This window comes from Clupea harengus, chromosome 2 (genome assembly GCF_900700415.2).
Source record: "Clupea harengus chromosome 2, Ch_v2.0.2, whole genome shotgun sequence".
In the NCBI taxonomy this organism is placed as follows: domain Eukaryota; kingdom Metazoa; phylum Chordata; class Actinopteri; order Clupeiformes; family Clupeidae; genus Clupea; species Clupea harengus.
This window is the reverse complement of record NC_045153.1, coordinates 31,974,099-31,996,057: the sequence shown is the minus strand read 5'-3', so window position 1 is coordinate 31,996,057 and position 21,959 is coordinate 31,974,099. Positions and strand designations below refer to the sequence as shown.

General features: G+C 40.7%; 2 protein-coding genes across 3 annotated transcripts in view; one reads left to right on the top strand and one right to left on the bottom strand.

The window, feature by feature from the left end:
• Positions 1-8,063, bottom strand: part of enox1 (ecto-NOX disulfide-thiol exchanger 1) — a 51,905-nt gene extending 43,842 nt beyond the window's left edge. Inside the window, exon 1 of one of the 2 annotated variants that reach the window (XM_031561123.2) lies at positions 7,541-8,063. The gene's annotated coding sequence lies outside the window, so the exon portion shown is untranslated. The remainder of the gene's footprint in view (positions 1-7,540) is intronic. The other variant, XM_031561130.2, reaches the window with a different exon arrangement.
• Positions 8,064-14,767: 6,704 nt separating this feature from the next.
• lacc1 (laccase (multicopper oxidoreductase) domain containing 1) lies at positions 14,768-21,214 on the top strand. Its single transcript, XM_012819786.3, has 5 exons — positions 14,768-15,749; positions 17,816-17,994; positions 18,529-18,694; positions 19,274-19,499; positions 19,773-21,214. The coding sequence occupies exons 1-5, from the start codon at positions 15,224-15,226 to the stop codon at positions 19,942-19,944; spliced, it is 1,269 nt and encodes a 422-aa protein (XP_012675240.2). The 5' UTR covers positions 14,768-15,223; the 3' UTR covers positions 19,945-21,214.
• Positions 21,215-21,959: the final 745 nt, after the last annotated feature.

Genomic DNA, 21,959 nt, shown 5'->3' with positions numbered 1-21,959 from the left:
TGGATGAAATTTCATGGAATGTGGCATGCTTCCAAAGAATGTTGTAGTGATTGTGCATACCAAGTTTCGTTAAGTTTGGACCATTACATCACAAGATATTGGAGTCTATATTAGTCTTCGAAATTGATTGATGAGTAACTTTGAAATGAATTGTCAGATAAAAAATATTTTTATGTTTTTTGTCAACATGACAAAAATCAGACAAAACATTTTGCAATGATATGAGCAAAAATGTAAATTTGCTGATTCCATGTGTGAGTAGAGGCTTGGGTTCAGGAATCCATGGTCTAGATTTGGTAGTGTGGAAGTGTGACATATAGCTTTTGTTGACCATTGCGTTTTAGTGGAGAAAAAAAATTAGAATAATCTGAAAAAATACAATAGGGCTCCTGCACAGCTTTGCTGTTTGAACCCCTAAATACACCCAACCCAATCTCAGAGGGAACATAGACCAGTGTCTTTATATTACCTACAACTCATTTTATACTTCTTTAATGTTATAACGTTATAATTTATAGTGCAGTGTGTTAAATCAATGTTAAATATGCTCTGCATTGTACATGCATAACGATTTCCATGTTCTCTATTCATCTCCCTAGGTGTTAGTGATGATTGCCATCAGCCATGACTACACAGACTGTATAACATGCATCAAAGACTTTGCTGTATATTTACATCTGATGACACAACAAAATGCCCTCCAGAAATCCAGTCTCTGACTCCTATTGTGTCTTCTTCTTTTTGAGCCGTTCTATTAGACGTGCAGCTGCAGTGGACCTCACTAGAGGAACAGACACTCCAAGCCCACACATTTAAATATTCATATCAGAGATCAGGACTGCTTGCAGAAGTGTACAATAAAAAAGGTTTGCTAAATCTGCTCCTGCATGCAAGGTTTTCAAAACAACATTCAACCATGATTTTTAGGTTGTAAGAATATTTGTGAAATTACAGTTATTGCACAGTATATGGGACCATCGTCATTTTGTATTCAATATATTACATGTTATGGTATGTAACTCTGTTGCAACAAAATAATTATATAATAACTGTAAAGGCGTTGTTTGTATCAGATTTATCATGGTTATAAGGGATTGCTCTACAGGGGAAAAAAAGCTCAGTTCCTACCCCTCCCCCATTTTCCCCAGACACACAGAGTCCCACAGGACTATAGAGAGATTCTTTCCAATAAAGGGGATTATACATTTCACTCTGAGCGACCCAGTGGCTCCAGTGAAATGGCCTCCTGCAAAAGTAATTAAAATTTAAAGCACCCTTTATTCTGGATATCACTGTAGTGCCCTGCATGCATTACCATCAGGGAGAGTGAGAAACAATATTAATAGTGTGCATCCGTGCTGAAAAATGTGTTGATCTGATGTCTCTACATTCTGAGACAGTTATGTGTGCATATGCCTTTTCTGTGCATATGAGTGTGTGCTTGTGTGTGTGTGTGTGTGTGTGTGTGTGTGTGTGTGTGTGTGTGTGTGTGTGTGTGTGTGTGTGTGTGTGCACACGTGTGTCTGTGTACATACTGATTTATCCTTTTCTGTGCATATGGGTGTGTGTTTGTGTGTGTGTGTGTGCGCGTGTGTGTCTGTGTACATACTGATTTATCCTTTTCTGTGCATATGGGTGTGTGTTTGTGTGTGTGTGTGTGTGGCGATGCCACCCTCTTTCCACAGATGCAGAGAGTGATGTTGGATACAGATTTCACACACACGTTGGACGTTAGGGAGGATAAAGACCAAGGAAAGGGTGTTACAATTCTACTCCAGGCTCTTGAGGGATGGCTGTTAAATCATTAATGGAAAAGCACCATTGCTGTTATGAGCTTGTGAGAGAGGCGCTCAGCGTAATTGCACAAGAGAATGTTCTGGTTCCTTAAGGCATGCGGTGTCTGAACCTCTTGTATGACTGCACACATGAAATGGACTGGATAACCCAGGAATCCTAATGTTGTAATGATGTCATTTTAGGGTATAATGAAAATGAGATAATCCAGTATAAGCACCATAATAACAAAAAAAACCTCTGCAATGATATCTACCTAAATGTATTCAATTGTTAAAATCCTTTAAGAGGAATTGTAATTGGAAGAGAAATAAGCTGTTTTTAAAGTGCATAGCTGCCTGTGGTGGTGAATATTTGATTCCAAACTGCAGGCAAAATCACAGAAGGCAGTAAGGACTGTAGCTGATTCCTTCCCCAGGGTCAGCTTTGAGTCTGAAAGCTGAGTACATTACAGCGAGAGAAAAAAACAGACTTTCTCGCCAGGTACTGTCACTCCTTCATGCTTGAAAAGGTGTGTGTACATAATGGGCCTGTGTTAGATTGGGCAGGGAGATGAGCTCGTCCCTCGGTTCATCATTCTTTGATTCCAAATGCTACGGTCTCTCCGTGTTGACACAACACAATGGATGAACAGACTCTGAGTGGCTTGAGTACTGTAGGGAATGGAACATATCTACAGACATCACAACATCAGAGAATCATGAGCAACATTTTGTACCTCACCTTTTACAGTCAATTTCAATAACAACTTCACCATTTCTGTTATATAACGTATTATATGAAGATGTCTAGATCTGTTCTCTTAAAGGATTTTACACACATGCACACACACACACACACACACACACCTAAATACTGTATACTAAAATACAGTAATACTGTATAACGTTATCATTTTGTTGCTAAGCAACCTACTGTCATCTTTCAGGAACACTGACATTGTGTGGCTGGTACACGTGTATTCTGTCATCCTGAGTGTACTTTATTCAGTCCAGTTTCCTGGTAGCAGTTTATGCACTCGGTCAGTAAATAATGTCTAGATATCATTGAATTAATATGTTATTATTGGAATTATTCACATCCTTGATTACAGTAGGGTTTAGGCAAACACTTGGCAGCTGGCATAATAGACACTTCCTGTGAGTAGGGGCAGGAGGAATGATGCTCCATGAGGAGGGGAGCTCACGCACTAAAGGTCCAAGCCACCGCATGGCTCCTCTGCCTAAACATCACTTGGCATTACAGCACAAGTCAGAATGTTTGTGAGCATGAGGCATAAACATCACTTGGCATTACAGCACAAGTCAGAATGTTTGTGAGCATGATTGACTCAGAATACCCACACAACTCAGTGCCACCCCCCACAATGAATATGTGTCCTGCCCCACATTCTATGCTACACTAGTACCCTATGAGTGCGTAAACAAAAATAGCAATTGTCCTTACCCCCTCCCTCTGTCGCTACTACACACCTACATGCATACAGACAGACAGACAGACCAACAGATAATGGTCAGATGTGGCGGTATTGCACTCCTGCAATGTGATTTCCTAGGGTCCAATCCTCCCCTCCCCCGTGCCCCTCCCTCTTCACTGTGTCCTTGAGCTGAAGAGGGAGGGGCAGGAGACTGTCCTTGAGAATACAGATGTGCTCTGTGAGCGCGGAGTACAGCATGATGGAGGATATCCTGTAAAGTCCTCTGGACGAGCAACTCCTCTCTGATAAGAACATAAGAACATGAAGCTCTTTATAAGGGTGGAAAAAATAAAACCAGAAGCTGTCAGTGGTGTTCAGTATGTTAAATCAATATAATACATCAACAAATGTAGCTAATCCTTGCGCACATCACATCTCCCATGTTCCTCTACTCTCCTGCGATGACAAGGCAGATTAAAGCTAACCTGTCTATGGTTCCATCCAAAGAAGGTAGTGGAAATCAGCGTTCATTAGAGAGACAATATATGATCTCCTAAAACAGAATCTAGCGTGAATGCAGACACACTAGTCTGAGCTACTTACCGAAACCTTAGGAAATACTAGTCTGTTATCTATCCTTAGAAATGTCTGGCAGAATTCTGACATGATTGACTGTATGCATTTTGGTCGTTTTTTTGTTTTCTCTGGAAACTACGGCTTTAATGATATGCGACTGAACAACTTCCATCCACCATAACATAGCACAGGCCATACAACATCAAATAGGACACGCGACTAAAGATAAGAGTCTCGGCTCATAGCCTTCTTACCCTCAACATAGAGAATACTGAAGCCAGTTTGCTTGGATTTTCTCTTGGTAATCATATGCTATGCAGCGCAGTTACTGCCTTCTCCAGTATCAGGGCATCTGCAGTGCTTTAAACGAGTGCATGCGTGAAGAGTTCATGGAGAGATGTAGGTGAAGTGATGAATGGAAGGCAGCAACAGAAAACTCAGTGACAGTCTTCTTCTCTGAATGTCTTCCTGTGGGATTAATGACTAGAACACTGGTGTTAATGTGCTTGTCTGTGTATGTGTGTGTGGACGGAAGATATGTGTGTGTGAGTGTGAGAGCATGTATGTGTGGTGGTGTGATTGGACTCCGCAGTCTCACCATGGTGAGGTTAAGATGAAGGGGTCTGCTTCTTATCTGTGACAAGCCCGTTTATCCCCACATTTACCAAGGGCCTGCCTAAATGCACCTCTAAAGACAAATGAAAACATAATTGAGGTCATGTGGCTCCATTTTTGCAAGGGTTTCAGACCAGCTGCCAACAAAGGATTTTTTGGGAAAATGGAAAAGAATACATTCCAACACTTATAAACAGTAACCTGTAAAGGTTAGAAGAAATAGTAAATATGAGCTAAATCATGGGCTGATAGCAGAAAAGCATAGCCTCCGTATGTATTGAAATATATGATCACAATAAAAGTAATAATGGGACTCCCAAATAAAACTCACATTTCATTCACACTATAGTACTATATGGGTACTATAGTACTATATGGGCCTTTGCTCGGAGACCTCAGTTTGAACGACAATCTTCTGTGAAACCCACTGCCTTGAATATGACTACAGGAGCTTGCTTTATCTCGTCATTGTTTATACAAAGCCATCTCTTTTTTGATAACATGAGAAGCAAACTGTATATTTAGATTCCCCTGAACTGAAATGCTAGGCTGTATTGAAAGACATTAGAATGTGCACAATGTGCAATCACAGCTTCATCTGTGTTGTTGGTGATACACGCAACATGGAATACAGATAGATGGCTGTGATGCAGTGACACAAATGCCAAGGCCAATTGCATCTTACCTTATCTTTCAACCAGCCAGCCAGCCAGCCTCATACATCACATATCTCAAGACAAACAAAACTGAGCTTCCACTCCCGTTTCTGAGCCTCCACTCATACAGAGTGCAGAGAAATAATACAGGAGCTTGTTTTCTGAGGGTGAATTGAATGAAAACTATTTTTTGAATGGGTATAGATTGTTGGACTGAATATCGATGCAAAGTAAAGCTGGAAAACAGCCAACATGTTGTTTCTGCAGAGCGGCACACTAAGCTAATTGGACATATTTTAGATCAATGGAAAACACAGCTGGATTTCTTTTACGTTGCTGCTTTTCAATGTGTGTCTGAGAAAAGGATTTCACATATAATTAATGAACTTTGAAATCTATAATCACTTAAATGTGATGCTTTACATCAAAATGCTACAGCATTCATGAACAGTTGTTTACATCCAGAGGCACAGCGATAGTGCAACCAGGCTGTCTCGTTTAGCATTTTTAAGTAACTTAAGTAGGACTGATGGTTGCGTCCAGAGGAGGGTCTTGACTCAGTACAGACACGTCTACAGACACGCACAACAGCATGAGGAAAGAGCTTTATCTTTTCTGTCAAGACAGAATTGTGATAGATCCACCACAGCAGCCTTGTGTGCATTTATATTGTCATAGCAGCTGGTATTGCTTGAGGAAATAAACAAAATATGTTTCCGTAGATATAAATAGAGAATCACAGTTCTCAGAATGTGCTTTGTCACTATAATATGACTTGATGTGTATTTCAACACAATATGAAACCATGGTCGGCATGTCACTGCATATATATATATTTTGTATCAAATGTCTTTATTTATATCTGTCTTTCACACATACTGTATATAAACATATATTCTCCCCTCTCTTTCTTTGTTAATATCATATTAATCACTGTTGTTTGTAGATCTGGTCAATTTGCTTTCCATTACTCAATGGCCTTGTATGCCAAGTTTAAAAAAAAAAAATGTTTTGTCCTAGGATAAATAATACAATGCCAGTGGAAGTCATTATTCAGACATTCCTGTGTGCATCCTAAAATAACCCAACCAAAACACACATTGTATTATAAATAATTGCCTCTCTTGGTCTAGTTTAGTAGTTAATGACCAGCTAGTGTCACAAAATGGTTCACATTAAAACATCATGGACCTAAGGAGAAATAATTAAACAATATAATGACATTTTAAGAGATACTTTGTGAGATATAATGAATACACTTTGAATTTCATTTCAGCCACACAGATACACTGAAACAATCTAACAATCTAAGGAATCATATGACATGAATCAATGATGATGATGATGATGATGATGATGATGATAATAATGATTAGTATAAGAAACATAATGTTGCTTAAATACGTAAAAAAAAATATCCAGGCTCTCCACTAGTAACATTATGACTCAGTTGTATCCATGGGGGCACAGAACCTTCAGCCATTCTTGCGCAACCTGTCCTCTCTCCATGGTGCTGAAGCCGTTGCCCAGGTGATGTTATGTCAAGAGCCAAGGAACTGTTTTAGCTTAATCGATTAGAAGTGATGCATAGTTACTAATGGCCCTTGTTTATACCTCCCAAGAACATCAAATACAACAAATAAAACGGACCATTCATATTAGACAGAAAGCATTATTTCAACTGATGGGTTGTATTAACGACTAAAAGATCGTTTGAAGCCTGAGTTGATGAAAATGGTTGTGACGTAGGCCATCACTCGATTAACAAAGAATCTTTTGTCTTGATGAATTCTTAAGCACTGGCAAAGTGAAACAACTGCATTTAGTCATATCGCATACAATCCTCATTCACAGCAATACATCTTCATTCATTCACACTGGATGGCAGCCCACTGTTTGTCAGAAACATCAGGCCTACAGAGATATGTTCCTTAATAATTAACTATTTGTTTTAAATTAAGGGTTTATATAGTTCCATGCAGGTAGCTTAACAAGACCGAAACGTAAAGCGAAAAGGAATGGGAAACTAAATGAACACAACTGCGAAGTCCCAAAAAGTGAAATGAATGCTAGGGTTGGAATGCAAGCATGATCGTCAAACAGCCAAGATCACAGTTCTTTTTGTTACTCCAGTATTGCCTATTTGTATACTTCCATAGCGAATTCCATTACTTCAGTGTACCATATTGGACATTCAACATGTTAACAGTCATCGTGTAACGTGTACGGGGGCAACACAGGTCTATTTATCTCAAAACACAATATGTAGTGTGCTATACGTAATTACATTTAAAGATCTATGGAGAACAACAGGGGAGATTGTTCCCCCCATATGCATTGCAATGTAGAATATGTCCAGGTCATTCTCTTCCATCCTTCCAAATGTAGTGTCACCCAGCATCCAAACATCAAATCAATCAGCACTCAGATGTAGAGAGCCTACACATAACACAAATTCACGCAAAATAAATCAGTTTCTTACCGTTATGACAAAAGAAGTTATGCCACTCGAACGAAAGATTCGTGACCGTAATTCCTTATCCACACACAAACGGGTACTGATGCTGCCTATCTTCCATGCACAGTCGATTCTATTTCCTCTTGCATACAGCGTGACGGACTCGCGCGCGACACGGATCACCGTGCATGAATCCACATCCTCTTCCTCTTTGCAAACCTGAGCGTCAAGTGCAAAAGCTGTCCAGCTTCAAACAGTGTTTGTTGTTGATGAGCATTCCTAGGCTATGAGTTGTCTGTGTGTTATGTTTACGCTGATGGGCTTTATACAAGAAGCAAACGTTTAGAAAGGTAATGTGAAATAAAGATACAATTTTAAATATGAAAACTTCTGCCTCCATACCCCACATAATATCCAACACACGCGATTTGTGGAGCAGTCATCACTTTTTGATCTTTTCATAGGCCACATCTCTTTTATGTGCATTTAGTGGTAGTGCATTTTCAGTGCACTAGTTTGAGTCTTAACCAACATAGACAGGATTTGAGGGAATGAATCCTAGCAACGGTTTCAGCTCTAGTTACCAAGGCGTAGGTACGTTGCTCCCCCTGGTGGTCATGATGATTACATTATTGATGATTACATGACCACTTTTAAATGAATAATTCTCAATCAGCTCCTTTGAGTAACTTCAATGCAAATAAAGTTTATTTAGGTATCGTCTCCAGTTCCAGTGTGGGTATTTTAGGGCAACCCTAACCTGTCCGTCTTATACATTATTTTAACAACACTAACAGCTCTATTCCCCCTCTCGACCACTTTGCTCCTTTGACCAACGTCTGTTGTCTTTGCCTCCCAGCAGCGAGAGATCACAGTCAAGACTCTTTTTGTTTGTGGTACCTCGGTGGTGGAATGACCTACCTATCGCAACGACCCGTATTACCGCCCGAGACCTATAATCGCCCTCACGCGAGTAAACGTTACTTAATATTGATTTCTGTATCAACCAGGATAACGGATTTTAAACACCATACGCTCCTACCCAAAAGGGGTATTTAACTTGTATGTGTGCAAAAAATTGCAGTTGTACAGCGTTATTTAGTGTACTAGACAGCGATTTATTTCTGTGTGTACAAACCCTCATGGAACCAACTGAACGAATTCGATTTCGCGACGAGAATTTGTGAGGGTCATAGAGCTTTCCATAGACATATATACAGAAAGGGTGTTTATAGGTTCCACCTCCTGTATCAGCAAAATTTGCGTGTCGTTCTACACAACGAAAAAAAACTGAAAACACGTTTCAGTTGAAATCCAAACAAGTTACCAGTCCTAATCTAGACACCCGCCGCTACTGAAATATGTAAGATTGATTGATTAAATATTTTTCGATCTATAAATGTTTTTAACTGTTTGTCACTTTTTTAATAGCTGGGGCGGTAATAGGTATCTTTACGCTAGTGCTGTCTGTTTCAGCGACTGGACTCACCTTTTGAAACAGTATTTGTCTAATTAGTTCATTTGTTTGGGGCATTATTTAAAAATATAGTTATAATTTTGGTGTTCGGTATTATTATTATCATAGTAATAATCAATGGCTTATAAATTATACTTAATATTGTTTTGTGAATTTAATTTCATTATGGTTACTACTTATTTTTTTTCATTTAAACCCCCCCCCCCCCCCCCCCCCCAAAAAAAAACCCAAAATGTTTTGCAAATCGCTTTGGATAAAAGTGTCTGCTAAATACCTTCACCGTAACTATCATGTTTGTAAACTGTCATATTGACAACATGTGTCAGCATTTGGACTGTCTTGGTTCCAAACAATGATGAGGAGACTTTCATTCAGATGGCATTGACTTCACTTTATTTAGCTCACATTATTATTTTGGACAAAACATAGACAAAGAGTTAGGCCAGCCTTTTAATGTAACCAATCATGGGTTTGACTATGGACCATGCAGTTTCTTGACCACAACGGAGCTGAGTAGTCGGGGTTGCCAGTGGAGTGCACAGTGACTGGCCTGTTTGCTGACATTCGGGTGGCCTCGGACCACATTCTCTGCATGTCGCACGCACACTCCCACACTCCCGTTCCCCCAGCCTTGCTGTTTCCCTCTGGGGCGGGACGTTTCTCAGTCCCCCCAGCTCAGACGCTGTAAGAAAGGTGTGTGTCAGTTGCTGCAACAGTGTCTCAAATACAATATGTGCTTGTTTGTGTTCATTCAGTTCCGGTCTAAATGAGGCTAAATACACACAGTCTTCTTCAGCCCCTTCCCTTTCCACAGGAGGGTGCCATCGGCACAGGTTGCCTTCCTTCACATATCCTGCTCTGGCATGCACACAGTCACTTTCGGTAGAGTCCATGGTTGCCAAGGGTTACCATTTGCAGTTTCGATTCGCGCTCCCCATTTCTCCACTGTAGTCTAGACATGCGTGACAGACAGCGCTGTGGCGGTTATGAGTGAATAAATAAACTCACTCCTCACCAAGCAGGCGATAAAGAGGAGTTCCCCTCTCACACTCACAGAGCGGATGGTACAGCCGCTATTTTGTGGTTCCCAAACAAAACAGGGGTTTTCATCCCCATACAGGATCTGCATGTGTTGAACAAGCAATTGAGAATTTTCAAATTCAGAATGTTAACACTATGTCAGCTCCTGCATTCAGTCAGTCTGGGGGACTGGTTCGTCTTTACCATACTTTCATATTGCCATCCTTCAATCTCACATGCAGCTCCTCAGACTTGCTTTGAGGGCATAACCTGCGAATATCTGGTTCTTCTGTGTTTAGCCCTCTAGACGCTTACCTAGTGTCTGGAAGCAGCTCTAGCTCCTCTGCGAAGTCAGGGCAAACAGATCCCCGCTTTTTAGGTGATCTGGCAATAATATTTAGTTCAAGGGAACAAGCAGAATTGAAGACGGCCATGGTGCTGTCACACTTCAGACGTTGGGCTTTTCAGTGAATCCCGAAAAGAGTCCCCTGATCCCTCATCAACGATTGGTGTGCCTTGGTCATGTGCTCTCTTACCCGAACGTTTGCTTTCGATTGGTGTGTCTGGGTCATGTGCTCTCTTACCAGAACATCAACGATTGGTGTGTCTGGGTCATGTGCTCTCTTACCAAAACATCTCCATTCCGTCAATGTTTGGCTCAGATTCGGTTGGGACACTAAACTGCATTTTCAGACATTTCTCTTCTCTTTTTGGGTGTACTGGCATCAGTGATAGCAGTAGTAACGCTGGGTTTGCTATCTATGAGGGATTTCAGTGGTGGATTCTATCTCACCATCTGAGCACGTCACGTCGACTCCACAGGAGATTGACGCTAAATGCAACTTGTCTGATGGGCGCTCTCGCCATGGAGGCAACACCAGTTACCAGTTACTGTCAAAGATGCACCCAGAGGCAGAAGTTTGGGGTTGGCCAGCAAAGTCATGGTATGTAGAGATAGTCAGTCTTCTATCAGCCGAGCCCTGGTCTCTCCCTCTTTGTCTCAGGTGGGGGAGCAAATAATGAATCCCCTGACCTGACCTGCTGAACAGTTATGTCAAGCGGCTAAAGCGGCCTAATGTGATTGCTCCTGTTGAAAGCACTCGAGCCACTTCTACTTCTACGAGACCTCTACTCTGGAAAGTGGTGTGCATTCAAGCACTGGTGTCGGGGGCCTCCTTCCTTTTCAGTGTTCTATTGTGGATGTTTCGAGATTCTTACTGGAACTTTTGGAGAAGGGCTGCTCTTTTCCAACACTAAAGGCATTGGCTATTTCAGCATGTCATATTGGCATTGATAGGGTGTTGTCAGGGGCCCACCCACTTGCTATGCGCTTTATGAAGGGCGTGCATTGCCTGAAGCCCCGTACTAGAACACCTGTACCATCTTGGGACCTGTCTACTGTTCTGGACACTCTGTGCTGTTCTCCTCGTGAACCATTAGAGTCTGTGGGCATAAAGTTCTTATCCTACAACACTGCTCTTCTTGCTTTGGCTTCAGCAAAGCGTGTCTGATATTAATGCTGTAATATTAGTCATTTATTAATCTGTACGTCCTTTGCACCTGGTAAGGTCACTGTACACCCTAATGCTGCTTACGTACATGCCTAGGGTCTTGTCCATGCCTTATAGGCAATGTCTTTTGACTTATCTGCCTCTGAGAAGCTGAGAATAGGAGACTGCATGCACTCTACTCAGTGCAGACGTTGTATACATATATTTCAAGCACCCAGGCGTTTCGGTCATGTGACCAGCTCTTTGTCGGTTTTGCTAATCCAGCTTGAGGCAGGGCGCTGTCTAAACAGGGACTCTGCCGCTGGATTGTGGAGACTATCTCCCTGGCTTATCACAGCAAGGGTCTGCCTTTGCCTGAGGGTGTGCATGCCCATTCCACGATGCTTTCATATTGCGTTTGAAGTCTGCAGCAGGCCTATTTCTAACATTAATACACATATATAAATAATATTGCAAAATCTTTGTTAGACCGTCAAACTTGTTAATCATTTGTTACATTGTTAATCATGATTAATCACATGATCTTGAGAACAATCCCAGTAAATAATTAGCTAAATTGCAGTAAAACTCAGCAATATCAATTAAAAATGGAAAAGAGCAATGCAAACAAGGTGGTCGTGTGTATTCTGATCTTGTTTGGATATTGGATATTAGAGCTTACAAACGCACAGCGCATCCAGCGATTTCAACTCGCCCGTGAAACCCTAATCCACTACACTTGTGCAGACGCCTGGACGAAGGATTTAGGAGCCACAGTAATCATCCACATTCTCTACAAATTCTCTACACCACTCATCAAAATAATTGGTGTTCTGTCTGTCCTTGCATCTGGTTTGCTTCAGAGGTTGGCTGGTATGATCCACATATCTTAAGATATTTTCAGTCATTGGTGGGAAGGGGTTTGATTACTTGATTATTGATTAGTAATAGGCAACGCAACATGATCTCAAGCTGGGACATTCTGATGTAGCCTTAACTCTTCTCAGCAGTACGTATTTAAATCATGAATCTCCACACCTCAAAGACTTTTTTGTTAGGTTTATGTGATAGATAGAAATACACATCAGTGACATGGGCCCTGGTATCTTAGTAGCCAACATGTGAACCTTTTAGACTCAATATAAATATCTCCCAGTTTTCTTATTTACCTGAAATTCCAAAACTCAAATGTTTAAATGAAATGTAATTTGTGGAAGCCCTAACATAGCATCAATAAAATTTAATTTAGGTCCCAATTTTTATTTTTCTCTGTTTTCTCGAGATGTCAACTTTATGACATTATCTTTTGATAACTAAGCTTTGAATTCCCAAGATAATGACATATAGTTAATTCAATCTCTCGCAAAAAAAAAAAGTTGTTTTCTTTTGCCTACCAACTTTTTCAAATCTCTTTTCCACCACTTGGCAGCAGACTCTTTCAGTCAGGTTTCCGTGCCAATCACAGCGCTGGAACACCTCTCATTAAGGTTGGAAATAACATACGCCTCAAACTAGACAGAAGCAAAACATCTGTCTTGGTGTTATAAGACCTTAGTGCAGTCTTTGACACTGTTGATCATAATATATTACGACACAGACTAGAGCAGTGGTTTGGATTTTCAGGTGCAGTTATCAAGTGGCTAAGAAGTATGAAACACCCAATGAATAGATGACGTCACCGGTTTGCGTACCTCACTGATCAAAATGCCGATTTACATGGCCTGGCTGGCTGAATATTTTTGTAATTGAAAAAAATGCTTACAGCGAGGTGATAACCTACGGTTTTCACCCTCCCAAGCCACAAACTGCTTGCGACTACAGCAGCGAAGCCATTCAGGAACCTGCTTGGTTATGTTGAAGAGGCACAAGGTTTGGTTTGCGGGGTAACACATTTTGCAGGACAAAGCTATGAGTAGGGTTGCAAAATTCCGGAAATATTCAAAGTTGGAAACTTTCCATGGGAATTAACATGGGAAATTTTGGGGTTATTTATATAACTGTATTTACCTTGTCATATGACAGACAATGGGCCTCATTCTCGAACATTTTCTTAAGTGTCTTCTTAAATATCTTCTTATGAACTTCGAAAGACCAATCTAAGATCTCTGCCGGATTCATAAACGCCTGGAAATGTGTTCTTAAACTGCCAAAGTGTTCTTAGCTGTGCACTTAAATTGAACGCATGTTCTCGTACACCTGAATTTGCATATATAAACGTCCCGCCAGCTTCTTATAAGGGCATGCAACTAAAGACGTGTGCAGAATACACAGAATCCACAGGCAACGCGAAAACAACATGAGACTGATCAAAATCATGTCAAAGCGTAAAGCGAACACCGGTCTGTTATGCCGTGTAGTGCATTTTAAAATACTACTCTCACACGGCAATAGTGGGTTTTACTCGAACTTTACATAAGTGACTTTCAACATACCATCACGTCTACAGCCCGTATGCCTTGTGCATTCTGGGTAATGTAGTTCACTTAATCTGCACATAACACATTTATTTTGTGATGTAGATGTGTCCATTCTATTCCACTATGGCTATATCCACGTGATTGAGTTTAGTCCTTATTTATTTATTCACTGCCATTTGCAATGTTCGTGTAGTGCTTTTATTTATTTTAGGACATCGCATTTTTTTCAAAGTTTCCAAAATTCCCGAGCTTAACTTCCCCATGGAAAGTTTCCAGAAAGTTACCGGAAATGTATGGCCCCTTTGCAACCCTAGCTATGAGTAATAATGGAAGACTTGCACCCATTGTGTAAAGCAGGGGTTTTCAACCAGGGGTCCGTGGCCCCCTGGTGGTCCGCGACGGCATTGCAGGGGGTCCGCAACATGAGCCTACTTTCTGGTCAGAATGGTGGTCCGTGGGACAAAACCAGTTGAAAACCCCTGGTGTAAAGGTTTGCGTCCTTCTGATGGTAAGATCATTAAATCAGGCCAACTCAAAGAAAACAACTTACTCATAGAGTGCAATTAACAGGAGAGCTCGATGGCATTTGAACCATTATAGGACACAATACAAAAACACCTGTCCTGGAATCAATGCAATCTCACTCCTACTTCTACTGCTTCTATTTATAGCCCTCAAGAAGGATGGGTTATTAGGTCTTCATGCAGTAGGCAAGCCTAATTAGAAAAAAACAAATGGTCACGCATTTAAAATCAAGACTTATTTACATTGTACAGAACCCAAAAATGATAATTGTAATAGTTGGTAATGTATGTTGTTTAATTTCCACAAATTTAACTTTGACAAATAAACGAAGGTCTCAATTGAGAGCTTATATTTCAAAAATACTCTTCTTGCGACTAGATGTCGCAGGTTCTCGGCGTCATTTGTAGCATAGCCTACTCGCCTCACAGCTCTCCATTCAAACCCTTTACAGTTCATGGTAAACACCCATGGAACGACTTTTAAAGTCAATTTCGTACTTCCTGGGTTGAAGTAGCTAGCATTGCATCGGCCAATGTGGGTGGTACTTCCTCACACTCTCCAGGTCTATATAAAACCACCATGCGATGAGTTTGTGATTGAAATCACACGGTCTATAGCCTACTAATTGGTGTTTGAAATAGAACTGTTTAAAAGAGTCGTGTCGCATCCTAGCCTAATCATATAAGCATACGTGTCGACGCTTGAATAGGCTACTACTTTGCCTTCGATTGTGCGCCGTGAAAGTGTGACTTGTTGGTTTTAACCGCATTATATCTGCATGGCTAAAGTTGTTGTCCTGGATCTTGACAGCGTTCCTCGCTCAGAAGACAGTAGGCCTAATTGTTATGAAGCATTTACAGGAAAGATCTCAATGATCCTCAGTCAGGCTGGTGAAGTGCATGAACCTGTTTACCTTATTTGTGTGCAATGTCAGGGCTCGAGCGCTACACCACCGGAGAGATTTGTCAGTCTAAGAAAACAGGTCCGTGTCTTACAGGACAACTCAGTTTCCGCTTCGATGTACACAATAAAGCAAGAATTGGATAATCTGGATTTGAGCAATGTTGTGATACTTACGTCTAGTCATCGAAGAGCTGTACTGCAAAAATACCAAGAATCTCTCTTCACAGCTCTGTACAACTTTGAATATATAACTGTGTTTGATGATCAGAGAGCGTTCAGTGATAGTCCTACCAGTCTAACATCTGGTGAGATCACAGAAGTGACAGATGAAGTGAGCACATTTCTTCGGCAGCTCCCAGCGGTTGGAGAAATGACTGTCCTCAAGTCCTCCCTTGTACCTGGTGAGTTACAGAATATTTCTTAGCTCTTTGATTTAATTTGGCAACAGTTGTTCATGGTAAGATTAACATGGTTAAGATTTAATAGGTAGCCTCTTGATTCTGGCAAAGAGGCTCTACTGCACTTTCATCACACTAGATAAAATAGTCTGCCATTGTCAAAGGCGTTACTCATAGGGAGATATATTCAAAACATTGTCTAAACCAGTAGGGAGGGAAAGTGAAAACTGTCCCAAGTAGTTTCGTTTCTATTGGAGAGCAAATTACATGTAAAATCCCATAGACCGAAAAAACGAAATACTACGAAGCCATATCATTGAAGTTATCAACCAAAACGTTGTTTTAGTGTTCGTATAGTAATAACCTAATAACTGTGAAAATGTCAATCGATGTTTTGCCTGAAATGGCCACTTTCGTTGCATAGATGAACTACAACTCAAGTCACATACCCTGTCCACCGTGTACATGCTCGTCCTTCTCGTTAGCCCCTGACACCACCTGTCAGCTCCCCCTGTGAGAAGCATGCATGCGGTATGCATTGTTTTTGTTATTACAAAAACATTCAGCAGCCAAGCAATACAAATGTACATTTTGATCAGCTCAGTGAGGCGCACAAACCGGTGACGAGTTCCTCATCACCTTGTTACAAAAATTGTGTTGAAATCAAATTGTGGCTGGAAATAAACTATGGTCACCAGAATCAATAAAGTGTATCTCAAAGCATATGTAATCGAATCCATCCCACTACCTTTTTCGATGAGGACCGAAATATAATGTCTCTGAAAACATCTCTATGGAGGAACCGATTCATTCCACCAGGGGGCGAGTCGATTACTGTCCCTTCCTATATTTTCTAATTTTCCCTTTGCCTGAATGTGCAAGAATTTGGTTCTCATCTAACCCACTGAAATAGAATTTTTGGAAACAGACGTATTATTTTATAGGTTAAACACGGGTTCTTCACCAATCAAAGCTTCATGTAAGAGAGCCACTGTTGAAAAAAAGCTCCACTTTGGTCTCATCAGACCACAGAAGCTTCTTCCACTTGACCATGGAGTCTCCCACATGCCTTTTGGCGAACTCTAGTCAATATTTGATATGAGTTTTCTTCAACAGTGTCTCTCTTCCATAAAGCTTTGATTGGTGAAGAACCCGGGCAAAAGTTGTTGTATGCAGAGTCTCTCTCATCTCAGCTGCTGAAGCTTGTAACTCCTTCAGAGTAGTCATAGGTGTCTTGGTGGCCTCTCTCACTAGTCTCCTTCTTGCACGGTCACTCAGTTTGTGAGGACGGCCTGCTCTAGCCAGATTTACACATCCAGCCATATTCCTTCCATGTCTTGATGAGGGATTTAACAGAATTCCAGGGGATGTTAAGTGCCTTGGACATTTTTTTGTATCCTTCCCCTGACTTATACTTTTCAATAACCTCTTCTCTGAGTTGCTTGGAGTGATCTTTGGTCTTCATGGTGTAACGGTAGCTAGGAATACTGATTACTGAATACTGACCAGTGAATGGACCTTCCAGACACAGGTGTCGTTATACTACAATCACTTGAGACACTGATCCCCATTTCACTAATTGTGAGACTTCTAGCACCAATTGGCTGGACCTCTGTTGAATTAGGTCAGTCACTTTAAAGGGGGTGAATACTTATGGAATCACATGTTTCATTACATATTTTTATTTAATTGACATAACTGTGTAAAAATCTGTTTTCACTTTGACATTAAAGAGGGCTTTTTTGTGAATTTTCTTGTCAAAAAAGCCAACTTATATTGACCATGATTGATTTATAAAAGCAATAAAAGGGTAAAATATCCAAGGGGGTGAAAACTTATGCAAGGCACTGTATAGCCGATCAAATGTCAGTAGCTAATACATGCTTGTGTGAATGGCCAATCTTAATGTGAGACGATTCATTTGCCCCCAGTCACTCAATGGATCTGTTCCTGCACCCCCCCCCAGAAAAATGAGCATGTATCAACCAGCTTGTTTATTTTTGTTTAGATCTTATAACTGTTTGTGATGTAAATGTTGTTTTCAAGGAAGTCCTCTCTGTGTTCTGTAGACAGTTTCTCACATGGTTTCAGTACTCGGACGGGAGGAATCTCCTACATTAGCACGCTAAGCTCCCTGAACCTCTTCAGCAGCTCCAGCCGTAGAGACCCCAAGGCCGTTGTGCTTGAAAACATTCGGCGTCTTGGACTCCAAGTTGGCTTTCAGCCTCACCAGTTCCACCTGGTAAAGGTGAGAGTCAAATTAAAAGCACAGCAGTAACACACGTGATGACTAAAGTGTTCATTAAGCCTCAAGCTTCAGTGCACAATGGATATGCCTCAAATAGTTTGTCAATAGTCAATAACTGTGCTGTTAGGTTGCAGCAGAGGGCATGCTTTAAAAGGGTTAGCCTCTGCCAGTTAACCTCTGCCAGTTAGCCTGTGTTGAGATGCTTCCCCCTGAAAGACATACATTCTTCAAAGGGCTAGGAGCCATCATTCACCTGTGTGCTAATTCATTCTGTCAGTTCTCATCATCAGAAGTGCCATGGAATAAACAGAGAAGATAAACAGAATATTTGTTCATCTTAATGAGCATCTTCTTGCACCTCCTTGAGTTTTCTCTATTTAAATGAACCCGTGTGGTAGTGAAACACAGATTTGATATGCCTCTGAAATGGTAGAAATGGACACCCAGAAATATTTGTTTATATCCATTTGTATTTGTTACATTTTTTGTATAACATTTATATATATATAAAAAATGTGAAAAATGTCTTTTTAGACAGATCATGCCAGTGATGTGCGGGTGGTGGGTGAGGAAGGCCCTGAACGCTACGATGGAATAGTGACCAATCAAGTCAACGTTGTCATAGCAGCACCAGGGGCTGACTGCATGCCTCTGCTGTTCACTGACCCTGTATCAAAAGTGATTGGAGTGGCCCATGCAGGTGACTAACTGTAGTTAGAACCGTAATTCATCCTCGGGTCTTTGAACTGTACACCCATTCTCGGTTATTCTAACTCTGCATGTGTAGTAGCTCAACTTTTAGATCAAAGTGTTTGGCAGTTCTGTGGGATCAGTTAGAAAACGAGAGCTTTTGATGCCGTTTCTCTAGAGCAAGTTGGCTTTGGATGAAAGGGTCCGCCAAATGACCAAATATGTAATTATTTCTGTAATATTTTATTATAGTCTGGAGAACTGGGAGGTAGATGGTTTCCATAAGGAAATGAAGACTATGATGAGAAATGTGCTGAATATGATGAAGTATATTGGATTAGAATGGTGGAATGCATTTTTATACAGAAAGGTGATGCCCAGAATCTCTGATATGGATATGATATTTTTAGCAGTCATCAAGCCTTGACAAATGAATGATTTCAGGGCTTATAACTTTACTATCTTTTGTTTGAGAAAATGCGATTAACACTTTTAGTCAACAGGCCGAAGTTCATATTAGATGCTACAGAACATGCATAATCCAGCTGTTTTTCTCTCTTGTTTGTATTGCTTTTCTCCACTAATAAAGGCTGGAAGGGGACACTGATGGGGATTGCTATGGCAACAGTGAATGCCATGGTGACACGATTTGACAGTAAGACAGAAAACATTTTAGCAGTGATCGGTCCATCTGTTGGCTCCTGCTGCTTCAAGCTCGAGCAAGAGTCAGCCAAAGAGTTCCACGCCATACACCCAGACTGTGTCAGGGACGACGGGACATCAAAGCCATACGTCAATATCAGGCTGGCCACAAGGTAAACATCAGTCAATGAACATGTTTATCTCTGATGGTTATCTGCAGGTCAAGACAAACAACTTTACATTTGAAAGAATATTTAAAAGGTAATATGATTTGAATCTGTTAAATAGACAGAAAAGAAATAAGAGGAATAAAAGAATAAAAACAACATGCTTCTGTTGCCTCCTCCATGGTAGATTCTTTCTCCGACCTACCCTAAATAAGGTTAATTTTATGTTCCATAAGAAAGTCCTTGCTCATCGTACTGTCGTTGTGCTTTCCCTTCTAGAATTCTCCTGGAGCAAGGGGGGCTCCTCTCCAAACACATTCATGATGACACTGTGACTGACACTCCCAGTGTCACACTGTGCACCTCCTGCCGCTCAGACATGTTTTTCTCTCATGTTCGAGATGGGACCAACTTTGGCACACAAATTGGCTTCCTTTGGATAAAAGAGTAAGAGGTAACGGCTGCCGAGGACAAAATAATGGGAAATAAGGCGGAAGCAAAGAACTCCACAACGTGAAGTCCATTAATTTTGGATAATGGGACATTCAAAGGCCTAAATTAAGGCGACCTGTTTGCACTACTACTTTCTTTCACGGACAAGGAACATGTTGGGTAGTTTTTCTTTGGTTATGGTTGGTTCCACTGTGGTTAAGCCTGAATCCTTAAGCTTGCTAGCTGTTTGTTATTGTATGCTTGCTAGCTTACACACGTTCTCCAGATAACATGTTATTTAATCACGGAATTCATTGCGTTTACACCACTTGGCAAAATGATAGAATGTTTATGTTGTTCATCCATTGGCTTGCCTTGACTACACACTCACTCTAGACTCTACTCACTCCAGCTTTTCAATCAACCGTTATTTACTCTGGTTCTTAGTTACCATTCAGAGTTTCCACAGCATTGATACAGAACAGTGATTAAACTGATTTCTCTGTTATAGGGAAATAATGTAGAAGTTTCCAGGTTATGAATAAATATACTAATCGTCATTTCCCTCTTGTAAAAACAAATTGTACAATTGTACAGTTATAACCCAATTAAAGGAACATTGTGTAGGGTTTGGTGGGATCTAGCAGTGAGACTGCAGAGAACAACCCACTGAATACTTCTCCATTTCCATACGTGTAGGAGAAGCTAAGTAGGCCGCCAGGTGCCATAACAACGCGAAAGGCCCTTTCTAGTGCCAGTGTTTGGATTTGTCTGTTCTGGGCTACTGCAGAAACATAGCAGCGCAACATGGGGAACTTCGTTGATGAGGACCTGCTCGATATGAAGGGCTCATTCTAAGCTAATGAAAACACAACGATTCATAGTTACAGCACTTATGAAAACATAATTATGAATACTATATTCGATTTCTGCTAAAAGATCACCTTAAATCCTACATACTGCACATGGAATACAGACACATGGTGTTTTATTTATATTTTTGTGTTACTTTTTACATTTGATTGATGTGCTATTCACTGTATGATTAGAATGTCACTTTTGTAATTTTGTATTTTGTGTTTCAACGTATTTGCTGACTTCAAGTTCCAATGGATTCACGTTACATTGAGTGAATGGACTACCTGCGGAATGATATGGAAGATGTGAATTAGAAGCACAAAACCTGTTGCTAATGGCACTCATTCATTTTCTGCAGTGGTCAGTTCATTGGGGTAGCTCATTGAAATCAATGGAGCTGTATAATAAGCATAATGAAATAGTACTACTACTACTAATAATCAGAGGTGTAAAGTAACGAATTACTTTTACTCACATTACTGTAATTGAGTAGTTTTTTTGTGTACTTTGTAATTTTTAAGTAGTTTTTTAAATCGGTAATTTTACTTTTACTTAAGTAGATTTTGACTGAAGTATTGTACTTCGCTACATTGGAAATTACATCCGTTACTGAGTAAAAAAAAAAAAACATAGTTCAAGGCAGGAATCGCGCACCACAATGCTCACTGCAGTGGTGGATGCTGCATAGAGTGGATGATGGAGTCGATGCAAGGCGCAAGTACGGTGCCGAGTCACAAGAGATAGATATGGAGGAAGATGATAGTGCGGACTACCAACAAGCTGCGGACCACCAACAAGCTGAAGCACCGAACTTTCCGCCAGTTGAAATTAAAGAAGATGAAGAAAACCCGTGGCCACATCTCAGCAAGCAGTTTGCCTTCCAACGTAAAAGAGGCAACAGCTATATGCTGTGTAAACTGTGCCTAATCCGTCAGTCAGAACTTTCTGCTTATACAAATTCATCTTCAAATCTGCGCAAGCATGTGTTGGTAAGTACAGTATTTGTCCCTTTCCATTAGTAGTTCAGACAGCGTTTTTGTCATTTAGTTAGCTTTGCTCCACTAAGCAAAATATGCGTTTCATGGCACTAGTAGGTAGTAGCCTAATTTTGGCTAGCACTTGCAACCGACCTGAGTATGCTAACGTCGACAGCGGTCATCCAATAGACTAATAATA

Coding starts and splice junctions, on each gene's coding strand:
- lacc1 (XM_012819786.3), top strand. CDS start 15,224: ATGGCTAAAGTTGTTGTCCTGGATCTTGACAGCGTTCCTCGCTCAGAA. Junction 15,750..17,815: donor CAAGTCCTCCCTTGTACCTG/GTGAGTTACAGA, acceptor TGTGTTCTGTAG/ACAGTTTCTCACATGGTTTC. Junction 18,695..19,273: donor GATTGGAGTGGCCCATGCAG/GTGACTAACTGT, acceptor CCACTAATAAAG/GCTGGAAGGGGACACTGATG.